This window comes from Neodiprion fabricii, chromosome 1, assembly GCF_021155785.1.
Source record: "Neodiprion fabricii isolate iyNeoFabr1 chromosome 1, iyNeoFabr1.1, whole genome shotgun sequence".
Taxonomy (NCBI): Eukaryota; Metazoa; Arthropoda; class Insecta; order Hymenoptera; family Diprionidae; genus Neodiprion; species Neodiprion fabricii.
Genome location: NC_060239.1, coordinates 8,133,834 through 8,150,287, shown reverse-complemented (window position 1 = coordinate 8,150,287; position 16,454 = coordinate 8,133,834). Strand labels below are relative to the sequence as shown.

At 36.4% G+C, this 16,454-nt stretch overlaps 1 protein-coding gene across 1 annotated transcript in view; it reads left to right on the top strand.

The window, feature by feature from the left end:
- Positions 1 to 10,764, top strand: part of LOC124177767 (suppressor of lurcher protein 1) — a 354,466-nt gene extending 343,702 nt beyond the window's left edge. The window contains exons 12-13 of the mRNA XM_046560556.1: positions 140 to 387; positions 7,815 to 10,764. Of these exons, the coding sequence (XP_046416512.1) occupies positions 140 to 387; positions 7,815 to 7,873 (307 nt within the window). The 3' untranslated portion in view covers positions 7,874 to 10,764. The remainder of the gene's footprint in view (positions 1 to 139; positions 388 to 7,814) is intronic.
- Positions 10,765 to 16,454: the final 5,690 nt, after the last annotated feature.

Sequence of the window (16,454 nt, the reverse complement as noted above, 5' to 3'; positions counted from 1 at the left end):
TGCACCCCGTCTTTTGTTACCCTCTGTATTTATTTTCTCCCCATTCCCATCCCCCTATCTACTTTCCTCCTTATTCCTCGACACCTATTCTACACCCCAACGGCAGACGACGCGATAACGATTGCAATCGATCTTTCAGATGCGGAGCTGCCTCGGCGAGTGACTTCGTCGAGTTCTCAAATTACATGGCACGCGATAGAAAGTATTCCCGGCATTGCGGCCAACTGAAGGAATTCGACGTCGACAGTGACGGGAAATTCTTCAGGGTCACTTTCAAGAGCAACGAGAGATTGGACGGGACCGGCTTCAATGCCAGCTACGTATTTTACGACGAGGAGGACAATTTCACCGTAAAACCGACCCAGGGTCACGCCTCCACGTGTAAAGGTAATTTCAATCTCGCTAATTCAAAATTTTATAACATTCAAGAAAACGGAGATCAGAAACTGTGGTTAACGATATGTTGTAACGTTTGTTGTCTTTGACAAGAAATGTTCCAAGGAAGACTTGTTGTTTAGGCTAAAAAAATTCAAACTAGAAACAAAATATCTGATATCTGCCGCATTTTTCACCAACAAACTATACGGAACCTGTTTTGACAATAATAAAGAAAAGTAACAGCTCGATACGAGAAAAAAAAAAAAATTTTCCTTCAAAAAAAAGACTAGACATGTAAAAAATGTCGTATTAAATTTGAAAATGAACATTCATACACATAGATAGAAAAGGCGTATTTTAATCTTCGAATGAATGACTGAAAATAATTAATATTCACAATTTTATCTATACAAGTTTATACGCCTCTGACTTATTCATTTATTGAAAAAAAAGAAAATCTCTACAGCTTATCTAGAAGAAAAAAAAATTCACTCAAAATCGATGGTAAAACAAAATTGACTGATTTTACATCTATAAATTGATGTGACGGATTTTGTAAAGCCGTTTAGCTACGTCTTCGTTATGTAGATTTCATCTTCGCAGATGGCTTTTTACTTTTAATTATATAAAAACGGTTACTACGTTATTCAATATGCATGGACATTTGTTATTGTACCGAATGTCAAATTTCTAACAATATTATACCTATCATATACCGATTTGAGAAGATGGAAGATTGAAAATCTTGTATCACTCCATAATTTTCGAGACAATATTTCTACCCCTCTTACGATAACAAAACCCTAGAAAGGTCGGATACGTTGAAAGAAATGTAGCCTTGAAAGAAATAATTTTACACGCGATCAACATTTTCTGGTCTCCGATCAATCTGAATTTGAAATTCTTCAGTGCGGATTGAGCCGTACCTCAACCTTCCACAGACAAATTCGGTACTTCATTGTTACACGTTATCAAATTTCTGATCAATTATTAAATGTAAATCGTACTCATCGAGTTCTTCGATCAACCGCAAATTACACAAATCTTATATAAATATTATCCCGAGAATCGTAGTGATTTTAACTTTAATTTCATACGAAATCTCTTCCCGAGATTCAAAAAATCTCAAATTCACTCGATTCTTACTTCTCTCTACAATTTTCACTCAACGAATTTCCAAATATTTAATACTCAAATCATGTTCAATCGTCCTTTTTCAACCTTAAATCTATTGAGAACCAAGTCTGTATTTTGCTGAAAAACGATCGTCAGTTAATTCCTCGATAGCGATCGTCAGTCGTTGATTGCGATCAATCAAGTTTGAGAAATTCATCACAGTTTCCGAATGCATAAGCAATTTTTCCATCGAAATCACGAATCTTTAACATCGCGATCGCTTTAAAAAATTGGTCCTCCGAGTAAACAGCAGCTAATTACAAGAACAAAACGTATTCCATTTCAAGTATCGTTATGAAAACTAGCTAATTAGTAACGCTCTGGAAGTTTGTTCGTGAGACTGTTTGACGAAAAAAGGAAAAGAAAAAACTCTGCCCAGCGCAGTCAACAGGTAGCTGCAGTATTTCGGGGCTTCGTATAAATTTGGCCAAGCGAATTAAGAGCAAAGAGACCTGAGAGAGTGAATTGAGCTGAGCGTTGAGGGTCGTAAACGGGATTATATAAAGTGGGATGGAAATCGAGCCAATGACGAAGTTATTCGACACAGTTCGCTGTGTCGTCGAGGGGTAATTTTTAAGGCGCATTGAACGGCGGTTGTGCTTGCGAACTTGCAGATATATGTACATGCCACGGGTCTAGATGAGATATTCGAGCTTATTCGGTGCTCAAGTCCTCGTGTATTCCTTGGCGAATTGAAATTCGCGGGATTGTGTTAGGATCAATTTGACGTACCGAACGAGTCGTTTGCTTATTTCGGTTAAAGTGCCCTGTGTAAGGGTTTATTCGAGGGAATCGTATCGCGAGACATCGGGTTCAAATTGATCCACTCGAACGAACCTAACCCTCGTCCCTCCGCCCCTTCGTTCCTTTGCTCCTTCGCCTCCCGCAGGTGAAACGTCTTATTATAAAGTATAATATTCGCCGAAGGGGTTTCTCCAGACGTTTCTAAATCCATCCTCACGAAGCCTGTTATCAGTTTCAACTGGCTTACTTTCCGTCCTTTTTCTTTGTTATTCCCACCCCCATACGAACTTCCAGGAATAAGCCGAGGGCCGCACAGTCAAGAAGAAACCGCAGACACAACGAAAAATTCAACCTAAATGAAACTTGAATGGAAATGAAAAAGAGCATCGACGATATTTCCTCCTATTGCGAATGGATGTTTTCCAACTTTATCAATTGCTGCGAAAAAACTTACGCCGCGCGCCGTGACAAGTTTGGTAAAGAAATGAGCGTTTTTTACCGTTGCAAATAGCATACGTCAAGAATTCGCATAAAATTTTCGAATGTATATGCAATATACATATGTGATTTTAAAAAACTAATTTGTACCGAAAGCGGGGACCAAAGTTGACAGCACAAAGAAAACAAGCATAGATTTTTACGCACCGACTTCAGGCTGAGAGGGAAAAGAAAACGTATACCCAGATCTTTTTTCTATTGCAGGATAAAAGTTGAAATCGTGTGTAGGTGCAGAGTGTGCGAAATTGGGCAATTTTAGACACACATATCGTATGTGCAGGAAGAAAAGGTTACCCTCCCATAAAGGATATGCGATAATAAACATTACCTTTTTTCTTCTTCTTCGTCTTTCTCTTCGATTTTTATGGGGTATGAAAAAGTCATATTGCTGCACCTCAGACTTTCACATAAGTGGAACACACACATATATATATATATATATATATATATATATGCGTGTGTGTGTGCGTGTGTGTGTACGCAAATAGCTTTAGATTTGAGTATTTTAAATATTTCCGATACACAGCACATATCATTTCATCGATCACAATTTATACAATTTTAATGGGTACTTTTTCAATTGTTTCAATGTCATAATGTCGTACGGAAAACGTTCCGGATTCAGCACAAACACGCGTATAGTTTATAACGATAAAGTTGTCGAAGGTTTGATTGTACGATACGTTACGTTTGAATTTTAAGCAGCTTATATATCAATCGAATCACGGTATGAAAATATCCTCTGTCAGATTTCCGGAAACGAAACTTCGTTATTTTTATTTGTAAAAAAATGTATTCGGTAACGATTAGTCGCAGTAAAATTGTGCACTATATCCACCAAATCCTAGCGAAGGAGTAAATTTTTCAATCCGTCTGACAATTATCTTCTTCGCTAACCACATTTTACGTTGATTTATTTCGAGTTGAGTCGTCGAAATTAACTCGTCAAAAGAGATGGAAAACGTTTTAACTGCATCCATAGAGAGATTCACAATTGAAAAGTTTCGTGAAATACTGCAGCGAAAGGAATATGTACCAACAATGAGAAAGTATCATTCAATGAGACGGAATTTTCTACACATAAATCCGACGCGAAACAATACAGAGAGAAGCTTCCTATATTTTACCTACTTTATGCTTCAGCTGGAACTACGTGGATTATACATTCCGTGCTGCTGTTGCTACGTACCGTTGTTATCATTATCGTTAAATGCATACAGTGGAACTTAATTTATATTTGTTTTCATTTTCACACAACGGTCGGATTAAAATTCAATTAGTAGAGAATGTTATTCGGTATTCTGCTTTTGAAATCGTGAAAATAACCAAATTAACGAACAAAATTTAACCCACGAATCGTATTTCCGACTCAATAATGAATCTGTCTCATCCGCTTTGAATTTACGAAACTGTATAACAAGTTTTGATAAAAAAAAATATGTTTAACTGACGGATGAATATCCAGTTTTGTGGCGTGTGCGCGATTTCAATTTTTCGTTTAATTTGTTTTCGGTTTCCGCAACGAAACGGTTATAGTTCTAAAAATAAACTGACAGAGCTGGTTTAAAATGTAACTAAACAACAAAAGTAGTCTAATTTTCACCCTAAAATATTCAGACGTCCAGCTAGCAAATGGATGAATATAAAAAAAAATTCATGACGAAATTCATGCGGCATAGGCGTAACCCACGTATAACTTGGGAGAGATGAAATTGCATGGAAAAAAGGGCGACCACTCTCCCTCTATATCGCGGATGAATTTCTGATTTAACGATAGTCATCGATCGTGTGTAAAGTACGAGGCACCGGGGACGTTTGCCTTCCGCGAATCGCGAGATAACAAGGGGGGGGGGGGGGGGAGGGGGAGCGACAAGATTTGCTTCTCTAAGGATATTTCATAGGTGAGAATGTCTTCGAGCTGAGGCGAGGGTGAGTTAGTCTTTCTTATATAACCTTCGCCGGCGTTGAGAGCCTCGGGGAGTGTCATCAATTTTTCGATATCCTCGTGCAGGCAGGATATATGTACCAACCCTGCTCAGCTACGCCTATCGACGGAAGGAGGACTTCGCTGGAGCTTGCCGAGGGTCGAATCGTCAAAAATTCATCTTTATAAGCCAGAGGCTGTTTACGACGCACAAGGGGGGGGCGGGGGCGAGGAAACGGCGACGCTTCAAAAATCGGGCTCAAAAATTAATCCCCAAATATGTCCTGCCGATCGGAGAAGTCGTATAAAATTATCGCCTAAACCTACATACGACTTTTCGTACAATATCAGGTTATTCCATATTTATGACCAACCATTTTTTACCGCTACCCATCGATGTTATAGTGTCGTTTATTTATCAAATATCACCGAAAAATTTTCACACTATTTTCTATACGTCAGAGTTAATATTCATTCAAGTTGAGGCGAGTGTCGGAACTCTGTCAAGTGTTTCAGCGCTTTCAGGAATTTCACACCTCCACGCAGCGCTCAATATTGTAAAGATATGCTATATTACACTTGAGATACTTGCGAAACCGTTGCAGGAATATCGCAAAAACGTGGATCTCTAAGATTTAAAAACTTGCGAAAAGTTGAATTGTCGCATTTTTTCTGCAATATTATTGACCGTGTATTTTTATTTTTTAAATTCATTCTCCACTTTGTTGCAAACTAAATGCAAACGAGACATTATGGCGTCACAAAATGATGATTAGAAGTGATTTTCCTCGTTTTACCTACGTCACGTTGTCAAAGAGCCTAAATAATTGCGCCGGAGTTGGGTCACGTTTTTGGTAATTGAATAACGTCGCACTAATCTTGTTTCGCGCTTTTAACCGGAAGTACTAAGGTAAATGCGTGGTGTTTCGGTATATATTTACCAACGACGTAATTTCTGTCCTCTCCTCCCTCCCTACCCCCTTCATGCCCTCTGGCGATCGCGTAAAGACTGGGTTTCGGCTCTCTCGTTGTTAAAATCCGCTCGTTGAGATTCACCATAAAAATGAGAATACGTGATCAAAGATTTGTTGTTTCGCGGTTTCCAAAATGCACTGAATATTATACTTTCGAAGATAACGCTTTTTCTCAAGCTAAATTTATTTGAAATTTGCATCGTGAATTCCGAAGAAAAGTCTTGCTAAAAATAAGCGTACTGAAAACGATGCAAATGTGTTGAATTTTGATAATGATTTGAAAATGATTAAGAATATAAAAATATATATAAATCCCAGCGCAAAATTTTCGATTCACTAAAAAAAAAAATACCGTCGATGACAAAAGCTACATCGGTATTTTTCCACTCTAGACATTTTTCAGTCGAATATAAGAATTGACGCATTTATTTTTCCCGAGATCAGGATTGTTTTTTCCATATCTCTTATTTCCCTCGCGCCGAATACAATTTCCCTGCAGGAATTGAATTGTATCAACGCTGCTTTATACACAGCATTGTTTTGGGCCTGCGATATCTGAATATGAAAACGCAAGTTGAAGATGGGGAATATCTGGGTGAAATTAAACCCCAAGAGAAGCTGTGAACAAAAGGAAGAAGAAAAGATCCCTTGAAGCCTTTGTACCCCGATACACGCGAATCTCCGCAGATAATACTTAATTGCGTCAACGAAAACGCGGAAAGATGACCAGGGGGTAAGAATTAGCAGCTAAGTGCTGACTCGGGGGATTTCATATTCCGCACGGCGAAATAACGGAGTATAATTTATTATGTTAGAGAACCGGGACTAATCAGATTTTCCTTGATTCGCTGCGAATCTCTGCAGTCGTAGAAGCATCAACGCCAACCCCTTTGCTGATTCTCGCATGTATATCGTACACCTGTACAATGTGCGATATCCCCGTGTAAGAGAATTGCCTAGAATTTGAAAAGTTTTTCAAACTTTCTACTTTGCGGAAACGAGGCGTTCCTTTTTTGACATGGAAGGATTCGCGGCTGTTTCGCCGTTTCTCGCCATGCGGAACAAACGACCGTTTCATCTTGTCTCTTTCTCGGTCTGAAAACATTACTTATTCCCCTTCGCGACCTTCTGTTTTAGAATTCGTTTTGTACCTCAACGATTTTCGACCCTTCACGTTTTAGACACTTACTTTACTAAATGATCGATCTGCAAATCTCTAAATATCTGGATTGTTTTTCAATTCAATCTCATATTACTAGGAAACACGTAAATCGTGTTCATTTTTCCAATAACTGTACCGAAAATCGACATTTAGTCTCGATTAATTGTTTTTGCACTCGTTTCACCTTCTGAAAATAGTTACGTGTGAAAATTTGTAAAACTAAATCCAATCATAGGATTCAAATCTTCGATCTTCTTCGTACGAATAATTTGATTTCTCACTTACCAGCGAATCCCGTATCTTGCATAAATTTAATTAACCAATCGAATGTAGAAATATTAACGAAAAATGTCTCAGAAGAAATAAACTGAATTCTAGTACTCTCTTTCCGTCAATCGACGTTTATAAATTTTTTATTTCGTCAGACGTTATGAATTTCCAAGTTATTGCAAACACCAAATTGTTTATCGCAATAGCATGCCACGGTATGCTCCATTTTCTCAATTGGCATCGTCGAACCAACTGTGGTAAAAAATAGCAGTCATTTTCGGTAGAAAAGAAACGAAGAGAAGCCGTCCAAGGTAGATGGCAAACGAAATTATACGCCACTAAAATTGTCTATTTTGGTAGACTTTATATTAGTCGGAAAGACCGCGAGGGAAGGCGAAGGTGGATAATTCTATTCCGAATGTTCGTAATACTATTACGTTCCGAGGTAAGCCGCCGTAATCGGATTACTTGACTCGGAACTAAGTCTCCTGGCGGTATATTTCATTCGGTACCGGAAAGTTGCCACTTCCGGTCCCTTTAGCAACGTGCGCGAAAAGTCGTCATAAAACTGTCCGACGACGACTAATGGCTATCACCCGAGAATAGAGGCATAGTGTGATATTTGTTTCCCTCTGCAGCCGAACGTTAATCTATATTAATAATTAATAATTCCTTTTAATAATTACAGGTCCTGCAGTAATGTTCCTGGTACTTCAACTCGTATTTCGAATCCATCTCCAGGCTTGAAGCAGTTTCTTTTACAACAATTACCGTTTATTACGGAACCAATTGCACTCAGCTACAAATAGTAATTACTTTCCGAGTCTGCTGGTCATGCTGTTGCGCAGGTGAGATGAGAATTCGCACCTGGTGATACAAGAAACTTAATCCTCGTCCCGACTAAACACGAAACTTCCGGCCTACGTTGTGGTTTGTTGAAGAAAAAAAAAATAAAAAATTCTCACATACTTGCGGTTCGTTAAACTTTATTGTTGGTCTAATTTATGAATTTTTATTCTTTTTCTTCCTTAATGATGACAACGAACAAACTGAACGAATTCCGGTATTATACCTATACAGTGACGTTGTAACGCAGTGTTTTTAACGCATTCGGCATTTTCTAGAACGGGGAAAAAAAAAACATTAAACAAATATAAACTGATTTTAAATACAATTATTAATAAAAAACTATAATTATATGTTAACAAGATTAACTATGTAATACGCGTAATATATATATATATATACATATAATATAGATATATATGAAAATTGAAACTGACACAGTTATATAATATATAAATGAATGATAATAGTACGTAATTGATGAAATTTAGTTGAAACAGTGTGCGTTTCTCTACGAATGTGCGTGCGCGTGTGTGTGTGTGTGTGTGTGTGTGTGCACGACGATTAATCTGGGCGATTTAAGCAAATTTAAAAAAATTACTAAAACACCAAAGACAATCATTAACATTGTTTTGCTAAATTCTTACCAATTTCATTTCGTTATTTTACCATAGCAAAAATATTTAATTGTAGCGTATTGCACTATCATTCGTGACGTATGATTGAAGCTTATTCTTAGATCAAACTAATCGAATTTATCCGTCAATAAATAGATGCCGATTTTTCTACCGTCGGAATTTTTCCAAACCACGCGCGAAGTTCTTGATCTTTATAAGAACGGGAAACCTTCTCAACTTCTCGTATAAAGTAAGGCAATTTTGTTTATCCGTTAGACGTGAGATCGTTGAAAATGTTCAGACGTGAATGTATTTTTCAGTTGGTGAAAAAGTTCGGCTACAAACTTGATATCGACCCTCGTGTGCATGCAATTATATTGTATAATCTGTAAAAAAAAATATATATATATATACATACATGTAATAGTTAAATTATTATACATCTATGAAACCAATTATTATAATTGCGATTAGAATATACATTAGACTGTAATATGTGAATATTTTGGAATAGATTTATAATTCGTTAATGCATATAATATATAATAATGAAACTCCTCGAGATACTATTAAAATATACGTTATGAATATGTTTACGGATAATTTGTAACGACGATGCAAGGTGACACATTGTACATGGTTATGCAGAAGGTCTGTATGATTGGAATGAATTTATATACATACGTAAGATTATACAATAGATATATGTATAAATATAATATAATAGGTGTTGACCAGTGATTTGCTGACTGTTTATTGCTATTTACATTATTACATTACAAATATATTTATTATTAAGACTACGGTACATGAAATTATATACCTAAAATTAAACGGTAAAAACATATAATACAAAAAAATGTACGATTATCAACTTGTAAATATTATGTTATCTAATATCGTAGGTATAAATAACACACTGCATTCATTTCGAACCACATATAGGTATGTATATTAACATTAATAATTGCCAGTGGTCGATACGGTTTTTCTCCCGTTATGTACAAATAATATTTAACTATTCTTCCACAGATGTAAATCGAGGAATTAGGTATAACACTTGAAGGATCGAAGCGGAAAGCAATAAGAAAAACCTGATATACAAATTTTCGAACACATTGCAAGCCAACCTATAAAAATCGAAAATTTGATGTGCCTCGAATTACCTGAAGAGAAACCAACGATTTTCAAACTCTCGTGTATTATCGGTAATTACGGGTGGAAGAAAAATGAATCGGTAGAACCGAGGGATTAGCCACCGATCAATTCATTTCATACGACAAAACAGTTTCGAGAGATTTTTGAGTGGTTTGCTTTCGTACTACCGGAAGTACTTCAAATGTTCTCAGCTAAATGATGCCAAAAAAATGTCACGTGACCTGTTCGGTTATATGAAATTGCAAGGGTGGTTAACCCCTCGAATATAACTGCATCGACCGCTGGCTTTCACCGTGAAGAGCAATTCTCACACATACTTTCTTATTCTGTATGTAACCAACGAGCACAACGGGCTAACTTACAAGTGATAATATTCTGCGGGGTGAGTTGTAACATGTAAATATTTGAAAAGAAGAAAAAAGTAAAAGAACTTTTCGTCTGTCCATACATATACATATACATACGCGATGCACGTCTGCATATTAATATGTTAATATACTTGTCACATGTCACACAATTACTTATTATTCCACCTGTAATGTGCATAATTTGTTTATTCGAAGAAAAAGGAAACAATCGCCGACGGCCCGTTCGTTTTTGAAAGGAAACAATTAAGACACTTGGTTTTCTCGGGTGTTGTAGTCTCTGAGCCCGAAAACCACGACCGTTCCTCGATAATATTCAACGAATTTAACGAGACGGTCATGTTGACAATGTTAAACCCGCGGCAAACTCGAGTGCAATAATTTTTCTCGGTGCTCTCGGCTCGGGGCAGAAAACGTTTCTTCGATACGCCCTGGCCAACGTCTATTTTATTACGCTGATATTATTTATAATTGTTAATTTATGTATTATACCTACCACTCCGACAGCTGTGACTCTCTGTGAATCACGAAAACTACAAGCTACCATTTCCTGCAAGCCTATACAGCGAAAGAATTTATTTTCTTATTGAGTTTTTTGTGGCACTTTTGCCAAACTTTCATGTACATTATATATATATATATATATATATATATATATATATATATATATATATATATATATATATATATATATATATATATATATATATATATATATATATATATATATATATATATATATATATATATATATATATATATATATTATATATATATATATATAAAAACGCATTAGTTATTATCGAAGTGTAATTTCATTCGCTGATACGGAATTAATAAATCATAAAGTCGTATGAATGCATTATTCATCTCCCTGAGAATCAAAACTTTCGCAGGTTCAATTCCGCAGAGAAATTATCCACCGACCGACTCGCTTTATGCAAATTCTAACAACAGATACGTTTTTTACGACATAAAACTTTGTTTCGTTCAAAAATATTGCACCAATCTTCCAGTATCAATTATTTAACATTTATTTTAATGCATTCAAATAACAGATAATTAGGCACAATCGATACACTGTTTTGAATGAATTTGTTACAACTACGGAAATCGTTTTTTTTTTTTTTTTCTTGTTTTATTTCCATTCATCATGTCTACTACTATTAATCTTTCATGAAGCATCCTCTCCATTTTCAGAACGGGAAATTGTTATTTTTCAACACACTGTATTACAAAGACGCACTCAATACAGATTACGACATGGAAAAGATTTCACTTTAATTACGTTTAATAAATGAATGACTAAATTAAATATTGCTATAACGATCTCTTCAGTTATTCATAATCGAATAGTAAAGTCCCCAAGCATTTCTGTCGTAAATATATACGGTTATAAAAAAACGTTTTACACCTGTCGTTGTGACTTGACGGACAATCGATGTCCTTATCTATTCCAAAATTGATCAACCTAAATTTCGATCTCGACTCAGTTATCCTCGTGAATTTCCGACCTTCGTACATCGGCTCCCAGTCAATTTTCAATTTAGATCTTTTCTCTTCACCTGCAATTATGTCTTTAATCGGCATAGGAATAGTAACAAGTTTTCAATTCGTCTCGAGTATTATTCATTGCGATTAATTAGCAAAGTCGAACTAATTTACTCCGTATCACCAAGAAAGCTGCCCGAAAGATGGAAATCCTCCTTTCGTCGCCAACTTGGCATCCCTCTCCTTTTATACTGTTTTTACCTCTCCTTCGGAAAAAATGTAAAAAACCGTCGATAAAACTCCACCGGAGATGATCCGGGTTATTAAATCAACGCCTGATACCCAGAGGATCGCGTAATATACGATAATAATGAAAATTTGATGATCCAATCTCAGGTCCGATAAATAAGCCTCGATGTCACAAGTACACGTAGAAATTAAATTCAATATTCAGAATATCGCCGTCTCGTATCTCGTTGGAGCTTTTTTATTTTGGAAACACATTTTTCAAACGGATATCGTTTCTCTGCAGAAATTTTTCTACACGAAGGTACGATCCACCGAAACTACCCAAGCCGTGGCTAATAATTTGAAACTTTAACTGATAAAAATATCTGCGGAACCAAGTATTTATATTTTGTTTAAATTCAGTACATAATACGCAGAAATTTATTGCTTATAATGACGTCACAGAGGCAGTTTTCGAGAAAATACTGTTGGTTCACATTTTTTGTCCGATGGACTCTTCCGGCATTTTGAAAAATATTTACAAAAAACAAAAAGAAGTTGTGCGTATAAATTATCATCCAACCATTAATTCCTTCATCAGCACCACTGAAATTCGTAAGGAAATTCAATTTTGAAAAAAGAGTTGACTCGCGATATTTTCCAAACATGGATTGAATGAGAGAAAACCTTTCAATTTACTCGGTTCTTCGAACTAAGTAGCAAACTTCGGGTGGGGGGGTGGGCGTAAAAGTGAGCTTATGATTGGAACCACGAGTCTAGCAAGTGTCACCAATGACAAACATCCAAATGTTTCGAACACAATATCAATCAACGTACCTAAGTTGTTCGACGAATTATCACAGACCCAATGCTGCTGACTTCGGAAATTGTGCCGAGTGCTTGTGGCCTTTGAGGTCACCACCACTTTCAATCTGGAAATTAATGGTATACGAAACAGCTTTCTACGGTGGAATTAACTGCAGCGTAAAGAGTTACGTGAACCCGATTAATCATCGACCGGTTTGTTATAGCTATGATAATACCAAAAGTAAAAAACGTGACTGGTGTTTTTTTTTTTGTTTGGTTGAAGTAAATTTCATTCCGACAACCCGTTGACTGAAGAATATAAAGACAGTTGCCCTAATGGGCTTGGGTGTGACCACCGAAAATCGTCGTGCGCCTGCGCTCCCTGATTGTGAGATCTGCCAACAGTAGAGTTGAGAACCTATTGTAGAACATCAGAGAGTTACCGATTTCGACATGATGCTGGCCGCATTCACCTTCCGAGTAACACAGTCTTCGCAATGCTAAGCCCAAGACTTGTCGGCGATACAAGAAATTAATAATAAGAATATTCGTAGCAAAACAGTGATTTAATTAGAGTATAGGTACCCGAGAGAAGGATGTATACAAAGATCATAAATAATAATAGATCATATGTAATAATGATGCAGAGACCAAAAAGTATACATGTATGTGCGGTCCATGTACGACATTAATATATATGATCCATTTATGATTGATACGTGATGCATACTATAAATTTTATAATTTTCCAGGAGACAAACTAGATTATCTACAATAATACGTCGATAATATGAAAATAGAAGAATTATTCATTTCGAAATGGGATTCTATTCGACACGCACTCGATGTATTCCATAACATTAATATTCATAATTATTCCAACAACATTTGCTCTGTCGATCTTGAATTTTCGCAGGCGGAGAATCGAAAGGCTGTTTTAGCTAGTCGCAAGTGAAGTATCTACGTTGGGTAGAGAGACAGAATTGTTTTTCGAAAAGTGTTTGGATGGAAAAAAAATTCAGAGTAACCATAATACATCACGGATGCGCTAATTTTGATCGATGTGGAATGGATGCTCCGTACGTGAAACAGTATTTAACGCAGTTTCCTGATTTGAAGAACCTAAAAGGGTGAATGTCGGCGATTTCTTTTGTTTCTTCTTGAAGCTTCTTAAAACTTCAAGAGTATTTTAACACATATTTGAAATATACGAGCAAAAATTTTTATCATTCAACTGTCGCAGAACGGCAGCGTTATTAGCTGACCCGTTAACTGAAGAGTAAACCTTTAGTCCACGCCTGACGATCGAAGGGTCAAGCCGCTTGAGTCTGCAATCGGCAGCAAAGATGAAATACGTATTTCTTGTCTGGAATATAAGCACTGAAATCATTATACATCATATCATATCACATCATACATCATACATCGTACATCATACCATACATCATACAGAGTATTGAAGTTCGAAACCAAAGTTTGAATGTTCGGAAGTTGTGAAAGTGACGTCACCCGAAATTTTTTTTCTCCTGACGACCTCGATCTATATAGACGAAAATCAGCTAGCCGAATTCCTCAGTCCGGAAACAACCGCGCAGTAGAGCGGACGGATGAGAGTCGCGCTCCGCAAATTTCGAGTACCGGGTTCTCAACCTCCCGGATCCCGCGCTGCAGGTCCGATGCTTGATGAAACTCGACTTCCAGGACAAGCGCTCCGTAATTTCGGTTTCATGTTGACAATGAATTGGTTCGATTCATTTTTCGCGCTAGCCCAAATTCAGGAGCTGTCAATGCGATAATCAAATTTATTATAAAGTCGATTAGTTAATGACTTACATTAATACTTGAACAATAATTTTTGTGTGTTCTTATACTGAAAATATTTATTACTATTCAAGGAATAACCCGAGGTGGTTATCGGTGGTTGTTGGAGGTGGTTGGCGGTCGTTGGAGGTGGTCTGCGGTGCACGAGGAGGAGGACGACAAAGACGAGGACAACAAGGTGAACAAAGAGGACAAGGATCAGTGCTCGGTGAGTAAAACACTTTTATAATATTTGATGGAAATTGTAATTATATTTCATCTGAAATATTTCAAACTTGTCATGTTTACATTAAACTATTTAAATTCATTTTCCGCGCAAGCACAAATTCGGTAGATATAAATGCGCTAATAAAATTTATTATATTATTAATTAATTAATTAATTATATTGATCCTTACACAATATTTTTAATGTGTTCCTATACTGAGAATATTTATTACTATTCCAGGTATAACCCGAGGTGGTTGGCGGTGGTCGAGATGGACGAGGTGGAGGACGAGGATTCGTGCTGGGTGAGTTTAACATTTTTACAATATTTGATGAAGTAGAATCAGCATTAGGAGTAGGATCAGGGGAAGATATAGAAATAGGAGTAGAAGTAGGAGTAGTGGTAGGAATGGGACTCGGAGTAGGAGTATGAGTAGAAGTAGGAATAGTAGGAGTTGGAGTGGGATTAGGAGTAGGAGTAGTCGGAGTAGGAATAGGAGTAGTCGTCGTAGTAGGAGTAGGAGCAGAAGTAGGTAGGGTGGGGTGGGTCGTGAGAGGGGAGGGGAGGGGCGGGAAGGGGATATTATCATATCAAGTTATCAGTAATAAGCAATTGCGGGTAAAATATTAGCTTACTTTTGTAAATATTTATGAATATAGCCTCTATGAATGTTCATTGTTGGTGTATAAGGTCTGGCAACGTACCTACTTTCTGTAAGAGATGTTTAAGATTTTTAACATCATTATGTTTCAGTTCTGTGCCCCACCTAGTGATCCACTGGTACATATCCTCCGACGTGACATCGCTGTGCTACGTATAAAGAAGAAAAGATTTATTAAGATGCAAATTGCTCCTCTCTTCTTGTCATTGTGCTTTCAGCCATTGTTGTGCTGTGTGTTTAAAATTTAGGACAGTATATAATATAGAATAACAGGTACAGCTACGAATATAGCACTACAATAAATCTTATAGAAATGAGCTCTCATTGAGATTTCTCTGTATTTATAACTCGACGCGAGAAGGCAAAAATCAATGTAATGCCATCTGTAAGGTAATTTGACTCGTGTTTGCACAACGAGAACTCGTTGGGCATTTTGCGGTGAAGTTTGAAAAATTGTTGTACAAAAAATTAAATAACTATAAAAATGGATAAAAAATATTATCTCTAATTGTGAATGTAGCTAATACAGCTTTAACCGTATATTGATTATGTTATTGATCTATTGTTACAAGATCGGAATTAGATAAGCTCTCTAAATACTCTTTTCTAGACTAGTAATTTATATCACGTATATGTATACTATGATTACCCTTGCCACGTTTTATGTTGCGCTTGTGTAATTTGTATATTATTAACCTTACGTTTTACTCTATTTGCGACAAGTTGTGAGTGTTTCTAATTTCTTGGCAATTATTTATGTACATGTATGTGTGTACATGTATATGTATACATATGCATGTGTATATACATATATACACATGTTTAAAACTAGATTTTTACAATAAACACAGAGGTTTTAGTATATTCACATACGGATTTCTGTGTATAGGTATACTTGAACTAAAATATCCTTATCTCTAACACGGAGTATTTCGTAATTCGCATTTGTCTTGTAACCCAATGTCCTGCATACGATGGCAAAAATCGAGATCCAACTTAATTGAGTCTCAAGGCCCTGTTGACATAAAAGCTGCTATTTGATAGAAATTATAGTTTATAGTTTACACAGCCCATTGCATGATATTTCATTATAAATACGTATGTTTCAATGTATTTAGGAATAATT